This window comes from Sus scrofa, chromosome 1 (genome assembly GCF_054392235.1).
Source record: "Sus scrofa isolate SSC_HxYL_T2T_F1_AM1 chromosome 1, Sscrofa_HxYL_maternal_Yorkshire_Landrace_v2.0, whole genome shotgun sequence".
In the NCBI taxonomy this organism is placed as follows: domain Eukaryota; kingdom Metazoa; phylum Chordata; class Mammalia; order Artiodactyla; family Suidae; genus Sus; species Sus scrofa.
In genome coordinates this window covers 247,655,110-247,682,755 of record NC_139383.1, presented here as the reverse complement: position 1 = coordinate 247,682,755, position 27,646 = coordinate 247,655,110, and the positions used below count along the sequence as shown (strand labels likewise).

The 27,646-nt window shown below is 40.0% G+C and overlaps 1 protein-coding gene and 1 long non-coding RNA gene across 10 annotated transcripts in view; both read right to left on the bottom strand.

Annotated features, from left to right (window-relative positions):
- Positions 1–19,106, bottom strand: part of RECK (reversion inducing cysteine rich protein with kazal motifs) — a 76,849-nt gene extending 57,743 nt beyond the window's left edge. For 4 of the 9 annotated variants that reach the window (XR_014823420.1, XM_013993655.3, XM_021065983.2 and 1 more), the window contains exons 1-3: positions 18,943–19,106; positions 2,828–2,902; positions 1,646–1,682 (exon numbers count right to left, since the gene is read on the bottom strand). Coding sequence is in view for 4 of the 9 variants with exons in the window: in XM_013993655.3 (XP_013849109.1) it covers positions 1,646–1,682; positions 2,828–2,830 (40 nt within the window). In the remaining 5 variants the exon portion in view is untranslated. Of the gene's footprint in view, positions 1–1,645; positions 1,683–2,827; positions 2,903–7,594; positions 7,654–18,942 lie in introns of all 9 variants that reach the window. The other 5 variants (XR_014823408.1, XM_021065979.2, XM_084988780.1 and 2 more) reach the window with 3 other exon arrangements.
- Positions 19,107–25,966: 6,860 nt separating this feature from the next.
- The window catches only part of LOC100514147 (olfactory receptor 13C7), a 142,431-nt gene continuing 140,751 nt past the window's right edge, over positions 25,967–27,646 (bottom strand). Inside the window, exon 7 of the long non-coding RNA XR_014823804.1 lies at positions 25,967–26,030. This is a non-coding gene — a long non-coding RNA (olfactory receptor 13C7). The remainder of the gene's footprint in view (positions 26,031–27,646) is intronic.

Sequence of the window (27,646 nt, the reverse complement as noted above, 5' to 3'; positions counted from 1 at the left end):
ATTGCCTAGTATAATTTCCTCTAAATCTTTGCTGCTTGCTATTCAGAATCACTCACATTCTGGAAAGAATTTTGAATGTAATCACTGTGGGTCATAAACTCTGAACTTTCATACCATAATGCAGTATACTGCTGTTTTCACATACCCAGTGCCTCTCAGGAAATATTAAATTACTCAACAAGCATTTTTTTTTTCTTTTTTTAGGGTTTCTCCCTCAGCATACGGAAGTTCCCAGGTCTAATTGGAGCTATAGCTGCTAGCCTACGCCACAACACGGGATCCGAGCTGCATCTGCAACCTACACCACAGCTCACGGCAATGCCGGATCCCCAACCCACTGAGCAAGGCGGGGTATCAAACCCATTGGTATCCCCTCGTGGATACTAGTTGGATTTGTTTTCACTGCACCGCAATGGGAACTCCCTCAACAAGCATTTACATTCACTGAGCCCCTATTATGCACAAGGCCTCTATGAGGCATTGTGTGGGGTATGAAATAGCATATGTGATGTATCCTTTAACAAGATTATAGTTTGGTAGGAACAATATATAAAATTACAGGTTACTAGGTAGAGGGATTATTAGGAGAACAGGCAAGAACTCAGGCAACTCTAGGAAGCCAAACAGTACAACTTATTTAAAATGACAACTTCAAATAGTGTGAAAGCCTTTAGAATTCAGAGATACATAAGATATACTCCCTTTTTTCAAGGCACTGGTTTTAGCCAGGACTGGAAAATGTGCTTTAATCCTAGGAGACCGTGAATGCTGGACTAGGGAATTTGGGCCTTATTCGGACAAAGTGAATATTCCCTGAGGATTTTTTTTTTTTTTTTGAAGGGGATAAGGAGGACAGCTATGGCATATTCAAACACCAGTTACAAGGTTATTGCAATCATCTACCCCAAGAGTGTAATAACAAAGGCATGAATTAGGAATAACAAGGACAGATGCAAGATCTTACAAGGGCAGGGTCAATGGAGCTAAAAAGAAACAGCAATCAGAGATAATGACTTGAGGGTTTCCAGTCTAGTGTCATTCACAAGAGAAGCAGTTACGAATCTGGTTTTGAATATGCACTTCAGATGCTGCTTGGATGCAGAGACTCAGGTAGAGATGTCTACAAGTTACGACCAAAGACTTGGATTTGAAAGTGATCTTCCCAGAGCTGATTAGATCACAGTTCTGAGATAGAATTCAGTTACCAGGGTGAGTGTGAAGAAAGAAGGGTAGAGGACCACACGCAGGAATAACTATGGTAATTATGGGGGGAAGGGGAAGATAAGAGATGACAAGGTCACAAGGCCAGGGTGAAGTCACAAGGAGGTAGTGGTCAATAATATCAAGAGTCACAAGGAAGTCAAAGAGAGTTAAGTACTGAGCAAAAGCCGTAAGATCTAGGAACCAAGAGATTCTGGAGATCTTTCAAAGACCAGTTTCAACAGAATGGTAGAAGTGGAGACAGGAGTACTACTAGGATTGAGTGAATGAGGATAAATTATATATCTGAAAATCTGGATGCCTAAAGGAAGGAGAGGACAGAAATTCAAGGGTATATACAGGGTTATGGGATTATGACAGATCTCACATCACAAAACTAGTTTTAGAAAATGAAGTGTGAAATGTTAACACTTCTATTGCTTACCTGGCAAAGATGAATTCATACAGCTCCAAATTTCAACCTAAAATTGTAATCAGCGAAAGGCTTTTATGTAGATAACCAGTTCCTAAATATGACAATGTCTACAGAAATCTGGCACAGCTAATTTGATTATGTTTGTGTCTATACAGTCAATGATCTAGAACTATATGCATATCTTCAGGGAAGAAAAATACAACTGAGAAATGAAAATACTGCTTGTTGTTTTCTCATTCTCCCATCTAAGAGAACTAAGGATGCGTATGGTTACCCAGGATGCTTATTGGAATAACTATTTCTAAGCTCAAAGACAAAAGTGCCTATTCAGTGACTAAAGGAAAATGTGTCAAACAAAACCGTTTGATCATCAACTTTTTCCCCTTTTAACCCAAACTACTTTACCTAAAGAGGCTCTCTCCTGGCTCGTGAGCACCTTGAACACTGAGGAAGGCCCAAGCATTAGACACGTTTTAAGTTTCATGACTCAGGGAGGCATGCAATGTAACTATAATAACCATAAAATGGGAAGATGGTAATGACAAGTCACACATTTTCCCTCACCCCAAATTCAACTTTAAAAAAATAAAAATAAACATGATTTAGTCATTACAGTTTTCATAAAATTGTAAAAATATAATAACTAAAATGTCCAAGTTCAGATAAATTAGACTTTAATGAAATTTAAATACTGGAATACATTTATATGTAATATTATTTTTATATCTACATCATAAAAATTTTAAAAAGGTGATAGACAATATTCTATCTAGCAATTTGTGTGCAGATTTTTTTAAAATCTAACATTTCACTTTGACCACAACTTCCAATCACATTGATAATTTCACTATATCTAAAAGGAAATCATGGGAGTTCCCATCGTGGCGCAGTGGAAACTAATCCGACTAAGAACCATGAGGTTGTGGGTTTGATCCCTGGCCTTGCTTAGTGGGTTAAGGATCCGGCACTGCTGTGAACTATGGTGTAGATCACAGATGTGGCTCGGATCTGGTATTGATGTGGCTCTGTCATAGGCCGGCAGCTATAGCTCTGATTAGACCCCTAGCCTAGGAACCTCCATATGCGTGGGTGCGGCCCTAGAAAAAAGACAAAAGACAAAAAATAAAAGTAAGTCATTAGAGTACTTCATTTAGACAAAAGTTTCCATAGGTTAAGTTAAACAAAACCTACCATTGTTTCAGGGCAATAATCTGGGGCTCGCTGCAACAGGTGTTTTAGTCGGGATTCACTTTTTGAAGAGAATATCTATTTGACAAAAAAAAAAAAAAAAGTTTTGTGGCATTTTTTTTCATAAGACATAGAAGAGGTAAATTTATTATACTCTAGATCTACCAGTTGTCTAGAATATTTTTTCTTTGTTTTTTTGTTTCTTTGTTTCTTTCTGTCTGACTGTCTGTGTGTCTGTCTGCCTTTTTAGGGGTGCACCAGAGCATATGGAAGTTCTCAGGCTAGGGGTCGAACTGGAGCTGCAGCTGCTGGCCTATGCCACAGCCACAGCAACGCCAGATCCAAGCCACATCTGTGACCCACACCAAAGCTCACAGCAACACCGAATCCTCAACCCACTGAGCAACGCCAGGGATCTAACCCACATCCTCACGGATACTAGTCGGATTCGTTACCACTGAGCCATGGAATTCCATCTAGAATATTTTCCAATTTCCTTTTATAAATGAAAAACATTTGGAAAGATCTAAATTAGGCTGAGGTAATATTTCTTGAACAGTTGGTTAGTTTGGCAAATAATCAAAAAAGTCTAAATATAGCAAATCAAGATCCTTTTCTAAGGATTAAAAATGGAGAAAACCAGGCTATAACGTGTGATAGGGGACAAAAAGAAAAAAGAAAACATGAAAGGAAGAAAAAAAAAGATAGATTTATTCTAAACTGTTCTACAAATTGTTTTTAGTCAACTGACCACAGTGAAAAATAGACTATTGTCATACCCTTGACATCAGTGAAAAACAAATTTGTGAACAGCATTATAGCAAAAACTTCTCCATAGAAGCCCGTAAAATAGAGACATAGCTATTTTTAAAAATAAAGATGCTGAGCTGTTGATAAGTTCACTCATCAGGCTAACTGGTTCACTTCCAAATACAACTTTAGTTAATGCAATTATAATTTAACATCTCTGTAAATTACAAATCGTTACATATATTATTATTTACAAATAGTTAAGATTGTAATATCTATGAATGCTAAGGACAATGAAAAAAGATTTATCTTTAGTTAGTTTTAATGGCCATTTTCCTTCAAAACCAACTATTATTATTGAAGAGAGCTAGACCATCACCATTATGCAGCTCCTAGTGAATTAATGCATTAGGACAATTACCGACAATGACTGCCAACATTATACTTATGAGTAAGACTTGCCAAACAAAACAGCAATAAAATCTAACCTGAAATGATCAAGCATCTCTTAGCTTAAGGTAGCTGACCGCCATGTGTGGCTAAAAACTTCAATCAAATAAAATGAAATAAAACATAAATTCATTTCTTCAATCTCTTTAAGCACATTTCAGAAGTTTACTTGGCACATATAGCTAGTGATTTCCCTATTGGATCATAAAGATATAAAAATACTGTCATCACTGCACAAGTTGTATTGGACAGCTCTCCTCTTAAACATACCTATCAATTAGTAAGAAATACAGAGGAAAGAAGAACACATTAAATGATATCATAAGGATACAAACAGCATAATGCAGACTGTGAAAAACTCCACAGGATAAATGATCAGATTTATCCTGCAGAAAAACTGCAAGGAAAAACCTACATTAAAAGGTCTTTAAAAGACATGTAACCAACTGCAATGCTTATATTTCACTTGCATCCTGATTTGCGCTTATAAAACAAAACTTATCAGACAGTATATTTGAAAAATAACTAGATATGAGTATTACATTTTTAAAGAAGTGTTATAGTGTTTAGAATAAGTTATAGTTAATTTTGTAAATGAATACTTATAATTTATATAGATACAGACTGAAAATTTATGGATCAAATGATATGACAACTGGGATTTTTTTCAACATAAATGTTCCTCAATATAATGGGGGGAGGATTAGATGGGAGTATAAATGAAACACAACTGGCCTTGACTTAATAACGCTAAAGCTGAATATGGTAGAATTTGTTATATTTTTCTTTATGTTTGTATACATTTGAAAATTCCAATTATAAAAAGATTGAAAAGAAGAAAGAGAAAAGAAAAAGACAACAATGAAAGGCAAGAAGGAATAGAAAAGAGATAGGAAGGAAGGCAGGCAGGCAGGAAAGAGGGTGAGAGGCAGGGAGGGCGAAGGGGAGGGGAGGGGAGGGAACACAGGACATTGGTAGTAGAAGGTGAAGAGGCAGAGTTTTGACTTATGCATTATTCTATGCACTTGGGAATTCAGCATAAACAAAGCAAACAGAAGTCCCTGCTCCAGAGTATCTTCCCTAACAGTCTTCTTTTTAAAATTGGGGGACTTTCCTCAGATCTCAAACTTCTTGACTTTTATGGCATCTGACATCTTATTGTGTTGACTATCATGTAACACCAGTCCTGACTTCAGATTCAAATTCTAAGTTTTTTTTTTTTTTTGGTCTTTTTGCCATTTCTAGGGCCACTCCTGCAGCATATGGAGGGGTGTAATTGGAGCTGTAGCCACCGCTCTACACCACAGCCACAGCAATATGGGATCCAAGCCACATCTGTGACCTACACCACAGCTCACGGCAACGCTGGATCGTTAACTCACTGAGCGAGGCCAGGGATTGAACCCGCAACTCATGGTTGGATTCGTTAACTACTGAGCCACGATGGGAACTCCATCAAATTCTAAAAGTTTTAATTCAACTGTTTTCACACAGTGGTTTTCGCTGATAATTCAGCAATTCACCTCCTTCCATCCATTTCCTAACCTTCCACAGCCATCAGGGCACTAGTATCCACTCCAATTCAAAGCTTAAATATCAGCAGGACTCTACCCTTCCTTCATTTCCTACTGGTTGAAGAAATAATGATTCCTCACTCTTGGTAATTCCTTTCATTTTCAGGAAGCTCTACCAGTTTTAGCACCCTGGCCTCTCTCCACACCACTCACTCATTTGCCTTGTGATTGGGATGACTGATTTACTTGACTGTTGAGTCTGGCAGGGGAAAATGAACATATATAACCCAATCCTCAACTCTCCTCCCCTGGAAGTAAGTCTAATTCTGTAGTTCAGTGTGTATCTGGAGATGAAAGCTACATTCAACATTTGTGTAAATGATAATAAAGGTGGTATTGGGGGTCTTACCTGTCTTGGTCCTGTGCCTCATTTCTCAGTTAAGAACTTGGTCAGGGAAGAATTTTTTTATTAGGGTGGACTGGAGTGTTCACTTAATTTGCTAAGTTATAGAATTTCTAACACTTCAGATTTTAAGAATTAGACCTTGCCTGGTGCAGGTGCCTCATAAAAATCATTTACTCTATAGAATGTCAGTGGAAAAAAACAAGAGGAAACGAAGCAAAATGTCAGGAAAGCAGTGCTTCCATAAGGGAGCAGAGCTTCTTAAAACCTCTGTTATGGTGATACCATTGAGGCCATTTTTGTTTTTAAAAGCTATTTTCTTGGCAGTAAATCTACAGAAAACTTAATTTGCTATAAGTGTTTTGACAAGAATTCTCTAGCAGCTATTTAAGATGAGCTGAGTCACTGTCTTGTCTTATATTTAGTCTCCCGTAAAATCTTTCTAGGAGTTCCCTTTGTGGCTCAGTGGTTGACGAACTCGACCAGCATCCATGAGAACGTGGGTTTGATCCCTGGCCTCACTCTGTGGGCTAAGGATCCGGTGTTACTGTAAGCTGTGGTGTAGGTTTAAGACATGGCTCAGATCCCACAGTGCTATGGCTGTGGTGTAGGCCAGCAGCTACAGCTCCGATTCAACCCCTAGCCTGGGAACCTCCATATGCCATGGATGCGGCCCTAAAAAGATAAGTATATAAATAAATAAAATCTTTCTAAATTCATAATATTGTCTGAGGGAAGTTTTAATCCCAGTCAAGTAGCTCTCTCATTTTGAAGAAGTAAAAAAATCCATGTTATTACTTGAAAAACTCAAAAGTCGACTGAGGTCATTAATTCTCAAGTGTTAAGGTTAGACCTACACAATCGAGATGATGAAAGAAAGGTAAGGCATTATGAATGAGTATTGTCTCAGTGGACTATCTGAGGCTCAAGCTCGAGGCTCAAGCAGAAAAATTCAAACTACAGAAAAGTTTCAAAAGTAGTATAAGGAACACCCACACAGTTTTCATCTAGACTCACCCGTTATTAACATTTGCAACATTTGCTTTAACTTTCTCTACCTATACACACTATTACTATTATTCTGATGAAACACTTTAGAATTCATTGCAGGCAAAATCATTCATTCCTAAATGTCACCATGTATCTCCTAAGAACAAGGACACCATCCTACCTAACCACAATACAATCACCAAATTCGGATCACAGCACTGATACAATATTATTACAGTTCATATTCAAATGACACCAATTTATCTCAATAATGTTCTTTGTGGCACTTAAAAAAAAAATTCCAGGACCCAATCTAGGATAATACACTGCATTTACTTGTCATGTCCCTTTAGTTTCCGTTAATCTGGACGTTTCTTCGCCTTTCGTCTACCTCTGAAGAGTGTGGGTAGTTGTTCTGAGGAATATCCTTCAATCTCGGTTTGCCCTATCACTTCCTCATGATTCAGGTTATGCATTTGGGGCAGGAATCCCACTGTGTTCCTTTTCAGTGCATCATGTCAGAAGACACACGTTAATCTCTTTCATTACTGGGGATGCGAACCCTGACCACTTGTTTTTAATGCTGTACAACAGATTTTTCTGAAACAGTTATACTAAATAGTTACATAGCTAATACCCTCCATCATCATTATGTAAGCTTACCTGCTCACATACATCACGGCACATTTGGTTATCCTTAGAATGATTACAACACAATGCACCTAGGGAGAAAAAATAAACACCTAATGTTGCCTACTGTTAAATAAACAAGATGATTAAGCTAAGCCAGATGGTTACACAAAGCATTTACGCAACAGATTATTATTATCCATTTTAACTCAACAAAACTTTGCTGCCTACCTATTATAAGCCAAGGGAAGTGCTATGTTTGAAGATATGGGTCTGGCCCTCAAGAATCCTGCAGTCTAATAGGGGAGACTGTCATGTAATAATAATAGCTATTATGTACTGTGTACTTTCTACATGTCAGAATTTTATTGCTTGCTTTACGGATTGTTTCATTCAAACTTCACAATTACCCTATGGGCTATATTCTATTATTAAACCTATAATGGAAGGTTAAATTATAAAAAAAGATACAAATTTGTTTTGGATATGTTAAATATAGGCCTCCATTATCTAAGTGAAATAGAGATTAGGTCGGAAGACTAAAAGGGTTGAGATGGGGTTGGGAGCTTGGGGTGAAGTTGTAGAGGTGGGGAAACAGCCAGTGTGGAAAGCAATGGAGGCAACTATAGATGTTTCTCAAATCTGTGTTCTATGAAACACTGTTTCATGAGTTGTTATTTATCTATCCCTCAAGAGAAAATGTTTCATGTTCAACTAAATTGGAAATGAAGGATGAAAAAGTTAAAAGGAATTCTTTACTGCAGGACTTCATGAAGGCTTTAACATGTTAACATGCACCATTAATCTCCTAAAAAGGGATCTAAGAAGATAGATTTCTCAGAGCACTGAATACTTTTTTCATGCCATTTATTAACATTTCAGATGGCCAATTTGGGAAACACCACAATAAAGAAAAAATGTGGTCCAGCAGCCTTATGGGCCCTGAGAAATTAATAATTTGGTGACAGAGATAATCAGCAAGGATGTGTTACTATTCTAGAGTGTAGCTGACTGGACAAAAAGATACAGGGGGCATATGTGCCTGTGTGGCACAGCAGGTTGAGGATCAGTGTTGCCCTAGCTGTGCCTCAGGTTGCAACTGTGACACAGGTTCAAAGCCTGGGTAGGGCACTATAACTTGCCACAGGTGCAGCCAAAAAAAAAAAAAAAAAAAAAGATATAGCTGGATTGATCAGGGCCTGTTTAGACTACCAAGTCAAAAGATACAAGGACATGAAAATATTACATTTCAAGCAGCTGGATCTAATCCAATGGTTTAAAATATATTTGTGGAGTTCTCATGTGGCTCAGTGTCTTAAGGATTCAGCATTGTCACTGTGGTGGCTCAGGTCATTGCCATGGTGCAGGTTTGATCCCTGGCTTGGGAACTTCCACATACTGCAGGTGCAGCCAAAAATGAAAAAAGGAAAAAAATATATATTTGCACATAATCTCTTCAGTGAAATCTATATAATTTCAGTGTACAAATTAGATGAAAGCTGAGTTTTTTTGACTGAAGGTAGAATTAGTACTGGGGAGAAATGAATGAATAATAAGGGAACAAAAAAGGTCCTCTTTAGTTCTTATGAACAATGCTCTTGAGTTCAAAACTAGAAATTGTTAGTCCACAAAACAATGATGGGGTATATGATATTAGTGACATCACTATAGTTTAGTTTCATAAAAAACTATTGTATATTGTGGGGCTGGCTTTCTAATACTATGAGAAAAGGTGTCTTAAAGTTCTAAACATTTGACTTAAAAATTCTGAAAAAACAGGATTTCATTAAGCTTCAGAAATCCAAAAAAAATTCCTTGCTGTAGTTACTTTCTTAGAAGCTCTAATTTGAGGGAGAGCCCAAATCACTCAGACTTTCTAACAACACCTCTTCTCCCCTGCCATGCCACATCATGCCAACCACCCCTCCAAGATTCTGTTATGTCCCCAGCCTTACCAGAAGGGAGAAAGCAGGTGGGGGAGGAGGGAGATTTCCCATGTGATACTGACGTGCCCTTTCAAAGTGCTCAAGTTGTTGTCACTTTCTACCATCCTCCTACACAAAGGTCATAGGAGGGCAGAAAATTCAGCTGATCAAGAGCAAAGATAACTCAAGATAACATATGGTCCCAATAAGTACAGGCTTAGCAAAAAGTAAACAGTCAGGCAGACAAGAGTCTGACTTGGGCCTAGGATTTTTGGGAAAAAGGTTCTTGGAGCAAAAGTCTATTTAGAACAGAAACATAAAACATGCCATAAAACTCCAGTAACAATGGAAGGTTTTATTAAAAACAGAAAAGCCTATTTTTTTTGTCTATTTAATGGTGAAGGTCAAACTTAGAGTGACATGACTTCCAAAGTTAAATTTTTAAAATAATTTTTATTAAGAAACCCTAAAATTTGGAAAATAAGAAAAATGATCTAGTATTCCCACTGTCGTGCCAGAGCATGTGTTGACATTTTGACATACTTCCTTCTAGTCTTTCCAAAAGCCTTCTGAAATATTTGACAAAATGGGATTAAAGAGAGCAGCCTGAAATCTTCGGGTAAAAATGCCCTCCCCCCTCCCAACCAAGCATTCCTCTGCAACAGTACATTTCCTCCCCCGAGAGGACTGCCACCGTCCTAGAACAGACTAGGAGACCTACACTTCATCACATTTTCCATACTCTATTTTTAACCTTAGTCATCATTGAATTAGTGACATCTTTCATTCTCTGAAAAAATAAAAAAACTTATTAGAATCTTAAATGCTGCATATTTTTCCAAGAAATACAGGTCTACAAATAGACATCAATTCGTAAGCCTTCATTAAGAATGAGGGCAAAGGATTCAATGCAATTAATGTGGCAATTAAAGGTCCTTTTTTTTTTTTCAGAGCTTTTAAAATGGATTAATTGGGTCATTCAACTATTAGAGTGCAAAAAAACCCAAAAAACAAACAAACAAACAAAACCCTCTCCAAGGCCTAATGCTTTATACAAGAAAAGAGTGAATTCTAGAAATGTTTTGTTTTTATAATTTGATTCTAATCTAATTTCTTGTTATTCAAGAAAAATAGTTTAAAACTCTGGTTTTCACAAGATGGAATTGAACAGTTAAAGTCAGTTCAAAATAACACTTGATATTGACATGATGAAAATATATAACACAGGTTATTAAAGACATAAGGATGAATGTCATATTTTACATTCTTATTCCAAGAGTCTGTAGTCATAAAATTAGTAAAAAACAAAACCTGATCACTAAAGACCAAGTACACTGGGTTTAAGAAGGTATTAGCATAACCTAGAAATACACGAGCAGAAACATCCAGTAATTAGAAACATCAATGGCTGCTGGTTTGGGCCACAGGTCTATTAAAGATAGGCAAGTAGGCAGGAAGCACATGCTCCAGCCACAAGGGAAAAATGCAAGTTCTAAGACCAACCAGCATCTAAAAAAGCAAATATACACCCTAATCTAAAACTAAAATATTCATAGAATTACAGGACTTTTGAAGTTAAAAGAGATTTTGCCACAGAAGCCTCTCCAAAGCTATAATTCAATTTGGTTAATGAAAAGCCATTCTTGCTTTCTTTTCTAAAGAAAATAAAGATTCCTTCCAATTAAGGTATTCCTAAGGAATTACTAAAGGGTAAAAAACCAAAATCCTGGAAAAAGATCATTCCAAATAAAAAAGATGCTAATTAAAATATATGATTTTACTTTCAATCAAATTTATATCTTCAAAACAGCCTGGAAAGTGACAATAATCACTTTTAAAATATTTAAACAACTGCAACTTTAACTTATAAATGCATTCTTGCAATTATTACGACTTCAAAAAATATAAGTACTTGTGTATATTCATGAAATATACACAAGAAAGAGCCAAACAGTAAAATGATTATCTATATACCCACCAAATGGATTCAACACTGCTAAAATCTTTTCATATCACTTTATTCATCTAAACACATACACATGATGGTTTTTTTCTGAATCATTTACAAGCTACAGACATCCTTCTGCATTGCTTGCTCCATTCTGCACTACTGCCAACTGTAAATTAAGCTTCTAGTATCAATATGACTGCCAGCTTAATTGTTTTATATAACCTTCCATGACATCACTTTTTCTAATCAAGGGCCTACCATTGCTTCCTACCATTCCATTTTTAATTTTTTTCCAAGTCTTCTCACCATCCCTTCCCTGATTTTTCATTATTTTTTAACAAGGAAAGCCTAAACATTTACCTTGAATACAGCCTTCTGTCTGAAATGCCCTCTTTCTGCTGACCTAAATTCTAAATTTTAAGCTTTGTTTTTCAAGGCTTAAATCCCATCTCAACTCTTAGTAAACCTTTCTTTTCCAACAACTCCAGGTCATGTTGGTTTTCTGGTTATTTAAGGTCCTACTATTCTAGTCAGAACTGGAAACTTTAACACCTCTTAACTCCTCTCTAATACTTTCATGTGTGTACTGATGATAGTTCCAGATTGAATGGAAACTTCCTGTACCCATTTAGCATAGTGCTCAGCTCAAAAAAAATTATTTATTCATTGGTTAATAAGTAATAATTTCCTACTTATACAATGGATGTACAAACAGTTTATTTCTTTCACTGTACCACTGCCACAGCACATTTCACATGGTGACCAAGCCATAATTTAGCAAACGTAACATGGAGTTGTTGACCCAGGTCAAAAGACCATATGCACAGGCACAGAGGTATGTAGCCAGCTGGTAGTCGGCTCTGCAGGTTAAGGTCAAAATGAGCTGGGGCTGGGAAAGTTTTATGCTGTGCAGAAACCTTGAGGAAATGGAGGAAGCTGGCTAGTGGGGAGTGGGAAATGCAAGAGATTCACATAGAGAAGCTCTGAGAGGTAGAAAGACTGTCTCTAAAAGTAGTCTTGGTTCTTGGCAGCTTTCCAGTTCCCAGAGCAGTCCCTGAGGTTGTGCTGTGTTCAACTGCCTATGCTTGGATGTCCATGTGTTCCCTTTAGATGTGACATAACTAGCTACCTAATCCTGAGCTACCCTGGTTTCTGCTCATTTCAGAGTCAAAAGAACCTTAACATAGACATTCATCACTAGGAAACAACAAACCAAATGATTACCAAGATCCCCCCCAAAGATGCTAACAGCCAGTATTCTCAGATAATTACCTTCTTTATCCTATGCTGCAGGACTTCTATTTATAAAACAAGAGATCTAAAAGTATGTGTGTTTGGCTCTGAATGGCATATTCCATCATCAGACTGTTTCTCTTAATACTTAATATACTTTTCTTGAAGTCTTCTTCATGTAATCTATGTGCTCTACAGCATCCATCATATTATGTTCTATATACCTGACTAAATCACATGATTTTTTCCCTCAAATACATTCAGATTAAGAATATAAATTGACATGTACTAATACAACCACATAAAATTAGCAGTGTAGATATTATACACTTTTTGATGATATTTATGCCTGATTTTCTCACTAAGCCATAAAACTCACGAAAGCAGAGACCATGTCTGTTTTTGCTTACCACATTGTATATGGAGTGCCTATTACAGTGTCTGACACTATAAATAGCTTAACAAATATTTGCTGAATGTAATACTGCTGGGTATGAATTTAGTCTAACAAGCAATAAACCAGGGGGAGTTATTCCATCTTAAACATATAAAAAAAAATGGAAAATTTGAAGTTCCCATTGTGGCTCAGCAGTTAACGAACCCAACTAGTATCCATGAGGATGGGGGTTCAATCTCTGGCCTCGTTTAGTGGGTTAAGGATCTGGTATTGCCGTGAGCTGAGATGTGGGTTGCAGATGCGGCTGGGATCTGGGGTTGCTGTGGCTGTGGTATAGGTGGGTAGCTATAGCTCCGATTTGACCCCTAGCCTGGGAACCTCCATATGCTGCCAGTGTGGCCCTAAAAGGACAAAAATAAATAAATAAATAGTGGAAACTTTGATTATCTTCCTGGATCACCTGCCAGCTCTCTAATGTGCTCCTCCTTATCTTCTCAACCTCAGTAAATGGCATCATTTTTCACTAAGTTGCTCAAGGTAAAAATCTGTAATCTTTAATTTCTCCTTCTTTCACTTCCCACATCCAGTCCATGAACAATATATCTTGAATCTCTCCTTTTCTATCTCCACCACCACTCTAAGTCACCATTATCTAACTCTTGCTTCAACTACTACAATGACCTTCTAGCAGCCCTGCTTTTACTTCTACACTATTAAAATCACTTTTTTTTCATTCAGCAGCCAGAGCGATCCAAAGTAGAAATCAAGGTACATATGCCTTATCAACTATACTTTAATTAAAAATTAATTTAAAAAGAGGAGTTCCCGTTGTGGCGCAGTGGTTAACGAATCCGACTAGGAACCATGAGGTTGCGGGTTCGGTCCCTGCCCTTGCTCAGTGGGTTAACGATCCGGCGTTGCCGTGAGCTGTGGTGTAGGTTGCAGACACGGCTCGGATCCCGAGTTGCTGTGGCTCTGGTGTAGGCCGGTGGCTACAGCTCTGATTCAACCCCTAGCCTGGGAACCTCCATATGCCGCGGGAGCGGCCCAAGAAATAGCAACAACAACAACAACAAAAAGACAAAAGACAAAAAAAAAAAAAAAAATTAATTTAAAAAGAAATTAAAAAAAATAAATATGTCTTATTTCAAAGTCTATTGGTGGAGTTCCCGACATAGCTCAGCGATTAACGAACCCCACTAGCAACCATTAGGACAGGGGTTCAATCCCTGGCCTTGTGCAGTGGGTTAAGGATGCGGCGCTGCCGTGAGCTGTGTTGGAAGGTCACAGATGCAGCCTGGATCCCATATTGCTGTGGCTGTGGTGTATTCCAGCAGCTACAGCTCCGATTAGACACCTAGCCTGGGAACCTCCATATGCAGCAGGTGAGGTCCTAAAAAGACAAGTAAGGAAAAAAAAAAAGTCTATTGGTTTCTATCTGCACAAAAAATAAAATCCACAACCCTTATGTGGCTTTCTGTACTGTCTATCCCTGGCTTACTCTTACTATGTTGCAACCATACTGACCATCTATTCCTTCCTGCCTTAGGTCCTGGTCACCACCCCAGTCTTTCCTAAGGAAAGCACCTTTGGGCTTCAGATTTCAGTTCAGAATTTTACCTTCTTAAAGAGGCCTGTCCTGTTATCACTATGTAAAGAACCATTTCCCTCTACCCACACAATTCTCTGTGCTATTATCTAGTTTCCTTCATAGTATACTTAACACTATCGGAGATAATTTTATTTATCTGTTTGTTGTCTATCTTTCCTCTGCTAGAATAGAAGCCTCCTGAGAGCAGCAACCCTGCACCCAGAACAGTGCCTGTTCGTAAGCACTCAAATATTTTTTGAGTAAACAAACCCCTGTAGTATGTTTTGCTCTTTTTTTTTTTCTTTTTAGGGCTGCATGTGGAAGTCCCCAGGCTAGAGGTAGAATCAGAGCTACGGCAATGAGAGATCCGAGCCATGTCTGTGACCTGCACCACAGCTCATGTCAATGCCAGATCCTTAACCCACTGAGCAAAGCCAGGGATCAAACCCCCATCCTCACGGATCCTAGTTGGGTTCATTAACCACTGAGCCACAGAGGGAACTCCCTGTTTTGCTCTTTTAAAAAAACCACATTTATAATATATCAAACCACCTCCTTGACATCACCCCACTTTCTTCTAGAAGTAGCAAAAAGTATGATTAATTAAAAGTATGATTACTGAAAGATTGTTTAAATCTATGGCTATAAGACAGGACCTTTTAGTAGCACACCAGAATAAACTATCATATCTGGTCTATCACCAATTCCAGCTCTTTTTACAGTGTGGGCCAACATAATTCTTTCCGAAGAGATCTGCTTCTTATTACCTTCCTCCAGATAGGCGGTTGCTTTTTCTAACTTAAAATTCATTACATTTTTTTTTTTTTAGGATTCCACGTTGACTATTACATAATTTCTTAAATGTCAACTTATTGAAACCTAGCCTTTAATGCTACATCTTGCCCTCTTCTGCACTATTACAAAACATCTTAAATAGAAACAGAACTACTATCAGGTGCCATAACACACAGATCCTGAGACTGCAGAATAGGGTCCCATCCCATTCTCCAAAGGGAACACTCTAGGTGTTGGGGAGGAGAGTTGGGGGGTTGAAGGGATCAGAAAGTACACAGAATAGGAAGTGTGGCACTATTCCAATGTAAAGGATGTGGCCAAACTTCACAACAGATCACAATAATTAAGCAAGTCAAATCATCCCTCCTGCACCCCCTCCCCAGTGCCTCTCTCCCCTCCAAGAGGAAAAAAATCTCTAAGTCAGAACAGATAAGACTTGTAAAATGCCTTATATCAGGGGAGACAGGAGTACCCAACCCTGGATGGGGTAAGGAGATGAGAAAGAAGTCTGGACAGGAATACAAGCCAGGGCTTCATTGAAATACAATTTAATATTGTGTTCTTAATTTCTGTTTAGGATTGAAGAACATTTTCCACATTTTATACAAATCCACAGTGGAAGCCTTTTGTCCATTGTATTACTCAATGCCTTTATGTAAGGAACCAGGCAACATATGCTTAAGAATTTAGTACAAGGGACAAATCTCACTTTTAGATCAAACTAGGAATTTTTCCTTTTACCAAACAATGCAAACTTTATCTTGCCATGGACTTTGAGAACTGGAAGGGCCTTGAGAAATCAGTCATCTAGCCCAGAACTTTCTAAAGAAAGTTTTTTTTTTTTTTTTGGCTGCACCTGGAGCATATGCAAGTTCCTGGGTCAGGGACTGAATCCAAGCTTCAGCTGCGACCTACACCACAGTTGTAGCAATGACAGATCCTTAACCCACTGTGCTAGGTGGGTATCGAATCTGTGCCTCAGCAGCAACCCAAGGTGCTGCAGAGACAATGCCAGATCCTTAACCCACTGTGCCAGAGCAGGAACTCCAGAAAGAAAAGAATTATCTAAGCAAACAATTTTCATCCTTCCTGTGCATAACAATTTTATTGAGATGTAAATCATGTTAAAATAATTAAACAAGGAGGCCATTAGACTGAGGTGGCTGCAATGCCTTAGTAGCCTACCTAAGCAAACCAAAACCTATGTCTATAATGCCTCAAGGTTAGGAAATCAGAATCCTAAGGACAATCAACCACAAAGAGCCACCTAGGCTCGCCCATATAAGGCACCTACTGAAGTTAGAGCCAATCAAATAATTTCCTTGCTTTGCTTCCACTTCTATAAAAGTCTTTCCCCAGGGGCTGTTAATTTCCATTTGGCACTGCCCAATTAAAATCAATATTTGCTCAAATAAACTCTTAAAATTTTAACATGCCTCAGTTTATTTTTAACAATTACACACCTCAAAATTTATCCCTTTAAGCTTTACAATTCAGCTGTTTTTAGTATATTCACAGAATTCTGCTCACCACTATCCAATTTTGAACATTTTTATCACCCGAAAAATAAATCCCATACCTTTTAGCAGTCATTTCCCCATTCTCCCAGCAACAAGTTTCTTTACCACAGGAATCCTTGCCAATTATTGTGAATCTAATGTATTTTGTTAATTTATAAGAGAAGGGTACAGTGTACAGTGTTTCCCAAACTTATTTAATAGCTAACATTTCAGAGCTTACTAGATGCTATTCTAAATGCTATACAAGTATTACCTCAATTAATTATCACAATAAAATCTATCAGAATTTCTACATACAATAAATGTCGATATTTAAGCACAAAAAGACTAAAGCTAAGTAATTTGTTCAAATAGTCTAAACTATTCTACTTTACAGAGTCTCCCTCAGAACTGACTAGTTGTGGGGTAAGAATGCACAAGCAGTATTCTTTTTTTTTTTTTTTGCTTTTTTTTTTTGCTTTTAGGGCCGTACCCTCGGCATATGGAAGTTCCCAGGCTAGGGGTCAAATAGGGGCTACAGCTGCCGGCCTACACCACAGCCACAGCAACTGCAGGATCTGACCATTAGCGACCTACACTACAGCTCAGGGCAATGCCTGATCCTTAACCCACTGAGTGAGGCCAGGGATCAAACCCACATCCTCATGGATCCTAGCTGAGTTCGTTAACTGCTGAGCCACGAAGGGAACTCCAGGACAACGAGCATTCTATGAATCATAACTCTGGAAGTGCTTTAGTTCAATTTCTTTAACTTAAGAAGAAAAATGGGGACCAGAAAGGTAAGCTGATTTAGCCACAAATACAGCATTCTCTCTCCTCTGATTTGTCTAATTGACAGCTAAAGTTTAGAACCAAGTTAAAAATAAGGAGCCACAGGTTCTTGACAATTCTCTCCCTTCTTTAAACAGTCTTGTCTCTAAAACAACAATAAAAAACAACAAACAAACAAAAAAACCCAAAATTTTAACTCTGTAAGTTAAACTTTGTTGAGATTGATTTTGCTCTTTCTAGGTGTGTCTCCCTGTAAACAGTGCTCTTCACCACTTTTTCGTGTATAAATCCCAGCCATCTTTCAATGGCTAGTTAAATTGGGGGAAATCAATTTTCTTCCCACCCTAGGCGGAGGTCATCTCTCTCCCTCCGTGCACTCACAGCCTTTCTTCTCCTCTGGACAATTCGAGCTGCTCCCATCCCTGCTGCACCCTACCTCCTAGCCAGAGCTGCTGAAGGGCAGGAGTTGGCATCAACTCCTTTAAAAAGCCCAGCACGTGGGAGACACTCAAAAAGCACTCTCTACTCCTGGTCTAATTCCTCCAGAGCAAGAACAAAACTCTCCTCAAGCCTTCCAGCCCCCAAAGAGAGCGTTTACTGATTTGTAATTTGTCTCCTGCCAGAGCTCAGCGCTGTGTTGGAAACACCGCATACCCAGAGCGAACGGCAGCAGAATCGGATTTACAAGGCTTGACCCATTCTCTTCTGAGACTTGAGAAGTCAGGCAGCCTGTGGGGGCCCATCAATGCTCGCTGCCCGAGGTCGGCCTTTCTGAACCGAGGGTCAAGTAACTAGTAAAAATAACTGGCCAGGGCGGTGGAGCCTCCGAAATCCCATCCAACCCTCGCGACGTTCCTGAGCGACGGCATTTCACCCTCTTCGGACAGAGACCCGAGCCGGGTGAAGGGATATGGGCCGAGCTGGGGTCCTCGTTCGGTGGGTGACAGAGCAAGGCCTCGAACCTGGGTCATTACTCCCAGTTGAGCAGATCCGCGCGGGGAGAGTAAGGGTGGACAAGGGTTCCGCCCGTCCCGCCTCAGCAACCCCGGCCGCCTGCTGGGACCTCCGGACCCTGGGTTGCCAGAGGCGGGCCGGGTCTGGGGGTCGCACGCACCCCCGCCCCCTGTCCCGCGCCATCTTGGAGCGCAGAGGCGGCCGCTCTGGACCGCCCCGAACAGCTGCTCCAGCAGTTACTTACCCGCACTGCCCGGGGCCAGGCTCCCTATCACCTCCGCGACCCCCGCCACGGCTAGCAGAAGCAGCAGCGTGCCTCGCGGGGAGGCCCGGACCGTCGCCATGTCCGGGCCGGGGGATGTGGAGCCGCGGGATGCTCGGACCCAGCCTGCCTGCCTCGGCCGCCGCAGCCGCAGCTCGCGGAGGCCCCGCCCCGGCGGCTTGGGCCCTTGGTGATTGGCTGCGATGCATCCAAGCCCCGCCCCTCGGCAGCACGGACTTTCCAAAACCTGCTGGGGGCGGGAACGTGCCCGAGACGCCCGCTCTTTGTTAAGGGCCAGCTGTGTGTCGACTTCTTCCTCGGAGTCCCGCTGCCTGCATTCTGCAAGAGGGAGTCAGAGGGTGTGAGAGCTGGAAGAGGCCTTTGAACACCTCGACCTCCTGAAGTTTGCAGATGGGATCACGGAGGTACAGAGAGGAGAGCACCTGCCCAGAGTCACACTCAGAGTTCGCCTGAGAAAGACTGAACCAAAGGGACCTCTCCCTTTCAAGTACCCACAATGATCCACTTAATATCCTTTTGGCTTCACCCTGAAGAAAGGGTGTCACCGGGGACAACCCTGATACTTGAGGGACTCTTCTGCAGACAAGGACTCGAAGCATAGATTCACCACCAAAGCTCTTTGGCATGTGTAGCCTTAATGTCTCTTTGATGTATTAAGTACCTATTCGTATCAGGAAAATGTAGGGGGATGAATGCTCTTGTGTCTACACATGCAGAGCCTTGAATGTCAGGTTGGATTTAGACTTTAAGAGACAAGGAGGTGGGTCCCCACTCCTTATCCTCACAGATAAGGAATGTTTCAGAGGATTCACTTGCTATCAAAGCATTCTCCTCCCCCCTCAAAGCTTTCTCCTCCCCCCCTTGTCTGACCTCTCTCTTCCTTCCCCCCTCTCTCTTCCAGTCCCGAATTACATAATACCCTTTCCCTTTCCTTTTTGAAAAAGCACAACCACAGTTACATTTTTAAAATTCCTTGGTATCATTAAATAGCTAGTGTTTACATTTTTGTGATTGCCTCATAATTTTCTCTTACAGTTTTTCAAGTTCAAACCAAAGTCCATATATTGAAGTTGGGTGTATGTCTTTTAGGTCTCTACCTATTCTCTCTCTTCTAGGTTTACAAAAGGAAACTATGAATAAGTTAGGATAATTTTTCTAAAACATTTGCTCCGGCAACAACTCTTATGCGTCTCTTAGAGGCCACCTCTTTTCTTACAGGATCAGGTGACATGCACTTATGCAACATGATGTCAGAAGTTCTCAGCATGTAGATCAAATTACCTTTTCTAGCTTCATTCCACATTCTCCCTGCACCCCTGCCACCATCCTTTCAGAACTTCTTACCTTGTCTGAACCTCATATTTCCTTCCCCCCTCTGTCACAACCATGTGTCCTCTGCCCAGGATTCCCCAATTCTTATGGGAACCCAACTCAGCTGAGGGAACTAAGACGGTTGCTCTAGGCCCAACTGTGCCCTGAAAAGACTTGAGCAGGAAGTCTTGAGCCTGAGCAGATTCTGTATGAGATAACCAACACATCTTGGTTTGTGTGGGATTGTCTTGGTTTTAAAACTGAAAGTCCCATGTCCCAGGAATCTCATCAGTCCCAGGCAAAATGGGACAGTTGGTCTCTTTAGTTCTGTGTACCTCAGAAAATGTCATATGGGAGACCCAAAGGAGGCTTCCAGATGGAAAGATTGGGTCATACGGATACTAGATCCCACTCCCAAGGTAATTCAATAGGTGAACTGATTATTAATAAGCTTTGGAGATGGGTCATTAGATCACTGGGTTCCTGTATTTGTTTCCTAGGCTGCTGTTAACAAAGCACCACATACTTCATGGCTTAAATAACAGAAGTCTATTGCCTCAGAGTTCTTGAAGCCAGAAGTCTAAGATCAAAGTGCTGGCAATGTTGGTTCCTTTTGTGAGCTATGACGGAGAATCTGATTCATAACTTTCTCCTAGCTTCTGCTGGTTTGCTGGCACTCTTTGGCACTCTTTGGCTTGTAGACGCATCACCTTGTTCTCTGCCTTCCTGTTTACATGAAATTTTCTTTGTGTGTGTATTCATGTCCAAATTTCTCCTTTTTAAAAGGATGCCAGTCATATTGACTTAAGGGGCCCACCCTACTCCAGTTTGACCTCATAGTAACTTATTACATCTGTGATTCTGAGGTAGGGGGATTATAACCTCAACATAAGAATCTGGGAGGCACATAATTCATCTCATAACAGTCCCTAAAGGAAAGACCATCTACGTGCCCCCTCAGAAGTTATTGACTGAAGGGGAGGCTGAAGAAGGAAGATAAGGATAAAGGACTGACCAGTTGCTACTGGTCAGAGCATCACATGGTGGCTTAAACAACAGAAGTTTGTTGTCTCTGAGTTTTTGAAGCTAGAAGTCGAAGATCAAAGTGATTCTAAGTCCCCTAACAGTAGGAATGGTTGAGCTCATCTCTGTCGACTCACAGAGGTGACACCTGAGGTCTTATGTACAAAGTGAATGCTTGAATACTTGGAGATTTCTTAGCTATAGAATCAAAAATGACTTACTTCCAGGTAACTTCATGAAATATAATGGCAGAGTTGCTCTGGAAAAGCAAACCAATGTAGCTGAGGGACCCTGACAGTAAAGACAATTTCTCTACTACTGAGATGTATAATTGCAATAGATGTATTTTAACAACATGACTGAGATTTGAGTTGTGATCCTGAGCGGCTAAGTGGAAGCTGCTTGAGATCCGCCCACCCCAAAAGATGGCTGGCCTTATCCCGAGGGAAGTCAGAAAATAGGAAGATTGATGCCCTTCTTGGCCAAGTGTTCTCAGCCTGCTATTTGGCTCATCCACCCTCCTGTGAGGGGATCCCATAAAGCAGATGGGATCTGGGGATTCTATTGATTACTTCTGATTGAGGCAAGTAGTCTGACACTGGTCTCGGCATGAGCAGGAGGCCTGAACAAGTAGGATGTCCATTTTAGGATGACCTTGTTGTTTTGTGACAAAGCCAATAACATATTTCTAGTTTCCCACTGTTCAGACCACCAGAAGCAGCTAGCTTTCCCATGAGACAGAGATATGAGCAGTATAATATGGTGGAAAGAACGTGGGGCTCAGACATACCTGCGTCCAAGTTGCACTTCTCTGAGTCTCAGTTTGTCCCTTCCCTTTGATCTTAGACTTCTTGTGAATACTAAAGAAGATACTGTATTTAAAATGTCTAACATAGTGCTTGACAGAGAATGATGTTAAATACTCTAGAACAATGAAAGGTAGGGACCACCTTCCACTTGGGCCACAGGACTCCCTGGCTGGATTTACTTCCTACTTTCTCCCCAACTCCCCAGGAGCGAAGATTCAAAAGCCTAGAGTTGCACTGATATGGTATCCATTAAGCACATGTGCCTATTGAGTACTTGAGATATAGCAAGTCCAAATTGAAATGTTCTGGAACAAACTTAAAGAGGATTTAAAGAAATGAAAAGATAGCCCATGCTCCTGGACTGGAAGAATTAGTATCATGAAAATGGCCATGCTACCCAAATAAATCTACAGATTTAATGCAATCCCTATCAAACTACCCAAACATTTCACAGAACTAGAACAAACAATCCAAAAATTTATATGGAACCAAAAAGGCCCAGAATTCCCAAAGCAATTCTGAGGGGGAAAAAAAAAACAAGAAGAAGGCATAACTCTCCTAGACTTCAGACAATATTACAATGCCACAGTCATCAAGACAGTGTGGTACTGGTACAGAAACAGACATACAGATCAATGGAACAGAACAGAGAACCCAGAGATAAACCCAGACACCTACTGTCAATTTATCTTTGAAAAAGAAGGCAAAAATATAAAACGAGGGAAAAGATAGTCTCCTCAGCAAGTGGTGCTGGGAAAATTGGACAGCTGCATGTGAATCAATGAAACTAGAATACATCATCACACCATGCATAAAAATAAACTCAAAATGGCTTAAAGACTTAAACATAAGACATGACATCATAAAAGTCCTAGAAGAGAATATAGACAAAACACTCTCTGACATCAACTGTACTAATGTTTTCTTAGGTCAGTCTCCCAACGTAGTAGAAATAAAAACAAAAATAAATCAGTGGGAACTAATCAAATTGACAAGCTTTTGCACAGCAAAGGAAACCATAAAAAAGAAAAGAAAAGAAAAAGACAACCTACAGGAAGAGAGAAAATAGTTGCAAATGATGCAACTGACAAGGGCTTAATCGCCGAAATATACAAACTCAACAACAACAACAAAAACTCTACCAAAAAGATGGGAAGAAGGCCTAAATAGACATTTCTCCAAAGAAGACATACAGATGACCAACAGGCACATGAAAAAATTTTCAACATCACTAATTATAAGAGAAAGACAAATCAAAACTGCAATGAGGTACCACCTCCCAGTGGTCAGAATGGCTACCATTAATAAGTCTACAAATAATGAATGCTGGAGCTGTGTGGAAAAAAGGGAAAGAACCCGCCTACACTGTTGGTGGGAATGTAAATTGGTACAACTACTATGGAAAATAGTATGGAGGTTCCTCAGAACACTAAATATAGTACTACCATGTGATCCATCCATCTCACTCCTGGGCATATATCCAGACAAAACTTTCATTCAAAAATATACATGCACCCCTATGTTCACTGTAGCACCATTCACAATAGCCAAGACATGGAAACAACCTAAATGTCCATTGACATATGAATGGGTTAAGAAGATGTGGTACATATATACAATGGAATACTACACAGCCATAAAAAAACAATGAAATAATGCCATTTGCAGCAACTTGGATGCAACTGCACATTCTCATACTAAGTGAAATAAGAAAGAAAAGGACAAACACCATATGACATCACTTATATGTGGAATCTAAAATATGGAACAAGTAAACCTATCTACAGAACAGAAATATATTCACAGACATGGAGAACAGACATGTGGTTGTCAAGAGGGAGGGTGAGGGAGTGGGATGGACTGGGAGTTGGGGGTTAGTAGATGCAAATGATCACATTTAAAATGGATAAGCAGGAGTTCCCGTCGTGGCGCAGTGGTTGACGAATCCGACTAGGAACCATGAGGTTGTGGGTTCGATCCCTGGCCTTGCTCAGTGGGTTAACGATCTGGCGTTGCCGTGAGCTGTGGTGTAGGTTGCAGACACGGCTCGGATCCTGCGTTGCTGTGGCTCTGGCGTAGGCCTGTGGCTACAGCTCCGATTCAACCCCTGGCCTGGGAACCTCCATATGCCGCGGGAGCGGCCCAAGAAATAGCAACAACAACAACAACAAAAGACAAAAAAACAAAAAAAATAAAATAAAATAAAATAAAAAAAATAAAATGGATAAGCAATGAGGTCTTGCTGTTTGGCACATGGAACTATATCCAATCACTTGTGATAGAACATGATGAAAGATAATACAAGAAAAAGAATACATATATGACTGGGCCACTTGTCTGTACAGCAGAAATTGAGAGAACATTTTAAATCAACTATAATAAAAACATTTAAAAAATTCTCTGGAACCAGAATTGGAAGACTAAGTATGAAAACAAGAATGTAAAATATTACCAAAATTAATTTCACCCTTTTTAAAACTTGCTTTTGTTTTAAGACTTTCTTTTTTAGAGCACTTTTAGGAAAACTAAGCAGAAGGTATAGAGATTTCCCATATCCCCCTCTGCCTCAACATAACAACCTACTTAGACTCCTCCGCTTCCAACATCCCACACCACAGTGTACATTTGTTACAAATGAAGGTCATGCACTGACACATCATTATCACCCAAAGTCCATAGTTTACATCAGCATTCATTTTTGGTGTTAGACATTCTGGAGGTTTTGACAAATTATAACAACATATAGCTGCCATTATTCTTTTTCCTTTTTAAAATGCGGCTATTAGAAAACTTAAAAATTACATATGTGGTTCACTTTGGGGTTTACATAATTCTATTCTACAGTGCTGATGTAATTATCTTTCATTCTAAATAAGGGTTAATGCTTAGAGATTACCTTTAAAATAGCACCTTTTTTTGGGGGGGGGTTCTTTTTTTAGGGCTGCACCTGCAGCATATGGAAGTTCCCAGGCTAGGGGTTGAATCAGAGCTGTAGCTGCCAGCCTACACCACAGCCACAGCAACTGTGGGATCCAAGCCACATCTGCAACCTACACACAGCTCACAGCAAGGTGGGATCCTTAACCCACTGCGTAAGGCCAGGGATGGAACCCAAGTCCTCATGGATGCTAGTTGGGTTCGTTACCTCTGAGCCAAAACAGGAACTCCTAAAGTGGCACTTTTAAAATGTTACCAGTGATTTTGCCCTGAGCTCAAAAACAGCTTTCTGTATTTCAGATAAATAAAACCTATTACATCTTTTGATTTGTCTTTGTATAATTTCCCCATCATTTTACTTCTGTTGCTTTATATTTAAAGACAGTTCCCTGAAGAAATCATATAGTTGGCTGCTTTTTTCTTTTTAATTTAATCCAACAATATGTGTCTTTTAATTAGAGTGTTTAGACCATTTTGATTTTATATAATTACTGATGTGGTTGAGTTTAAATCTATCTTACAATTTGTTTTCTGTTTATTCCATTTGTTCTTTTTTCCACTTGTCCTACCTTCTTGAAGAATAATAGTGTTTGGAGTGTTGTCTGTATGATTTCATTTTATCTCTATTGGCTTATCAGCTCACCTTCTTTGTTTCATTTTTCAATAGGTGCTGTAGGGTTTGCAGTACACAGTTTTTAACTTACTACAGCCTACTTTTAAATAATAATTATCATTTTATGTCAAGTGTGAGAACATGACACCAGTATACTCCCACTCTCCCCTCCCATTTTTTGTGCTGAAATTTTCATACATTTTGCTTCCACACACTGTTATTATTTTGCTTTAAATGGTCAATTATCTAAAGAGGAGATTATAAAATGAGAAATAATGTGTTTTATATTTACCCATATGTTAAGTATTTCTGATACTCTTCATTCTTTTATGGAGCTCCAAATTTCTCTCTGTTATCTAGGGGAAGAGAAACATTTTAATTAAGAACATGACAGGTTTTGCTGATTTTAATTAACTGGGACCCCGTACATTGTTTTTTGGAGTTTATACATAGTAAATTCCTGAAGATAATCTTTAGTGGAAATAACTTTTTTCTGGGTTTGTTTAGCCTAAACACATTTTCTTATCATAAACGGACCTATCTTGGCAAAGGATAGGTCCATTTTGAATTCTTTAAGACTTTATGGCTTTGGAGTTCCCGTCGTGGCGCAGTGGTTAACGAATCCGACTAGGAACCACGAGGTTGCGGGTTCGGTCCCTGCCCTTGCTCAGTGGGTTAACGATCCGGCGTTGCCGTGAGCTGTGGTGTAGGTTGCAGACGCGGCTCAGATCCTGCGTTGCTGTGCCTCTGGCGCAGGCTGGTGGCTACAGCTCCGATTCAACCCTTAGCCTGGGAACCTCCATATGCCGCGGGAGCGGCCCAAGAAATAGCAACAACAACAACAACAACAACAAAAGACAAAAAGACAAAAGACAAAAAAAAAAAAAAAAAGACTTTATGGCTTTATTCTTTAAGGCTTCATGTGTGTACAGCGGGCCAATTTTTGGAAATATTTCTTAATTTCTTTTATGTTCCCAGTAATTTCTTTACAAAAACTAGACATGAGAGTAAGGCATTCATTTCCTCATTCCTTAATAAAGGGAGGATTATTAGAGTAGAAAAGTAGACAAAGAGGATAATTCCTAGCCTTTTGGATTTAAAAAGAAGACATTTGAAATTCCAGGCAGAGGAGTTCCCGTCGTGGTTAACAAATCTGACTAGGAACCATGAGGTTGCAGGTTCGATCCCTGCCCTTGCTCAGTGGATTAAGGATTAGGTGTTTCCATGAGCTGTGGTGTAGGTTGCAGACGGGGCTCAGATCCTGTGTTGCTATGGCTCTGGTGTAGGCCAGTGGCTGCGGCTCCGATTAGACCCCCTGGCCTGGGAACCTCCATATGCTGCAGGAGCGGCCCTGGAAAAGGCAAAAAGATCAAAAAAAAAAAAAAAAAAAAGAAAAGAAAAGAAATTCCAGGCAGAGACAGCGGTTTTAAGAATAAAATCTTTTGAGATATCAGAAGGTAACCCCAAAGGCTGAGGGCATAAAATAATTGAACAACAGACTTGTAAGAGTACCGTGATCAGTCAGATACAGTCTCTCTTCCCACATCAGTTCCCAACAAAATGATGGACCCAGTGGAGGAGGAGGAGAGGTGCTGGAGGAGAAGGGCCCCCTTGAGGGAGGCTGCAGTGGGGTGGGACACAGAACCCCAGAAAGGCTCGAGGATACGAGAGAAACGCTTGTTTTCCATGGAGCTCAGGGAAGGGACACCACCTCCTAAAGATCCCCTGCATTCGGCATGATGGGAATGTGGAGGAGAAATGGTTTCAAGTATGTCCTTTTCCTCGCTCCCCACCTAGAGTGACACAGAAGAGGAGCTGAACATTTTCTGTGCACGTGGAGGGGGGCAAGGCAGGAGGTGAGAGAGAGATAAAGGCTTGGCGAGGCCTCAAGATCAGAATGAGGAGGCTGTGTCTGCATGGTCCCTACAAGTGGACACCAGATGAGAATGCAGGTGTCAACAGGGATTGAGGA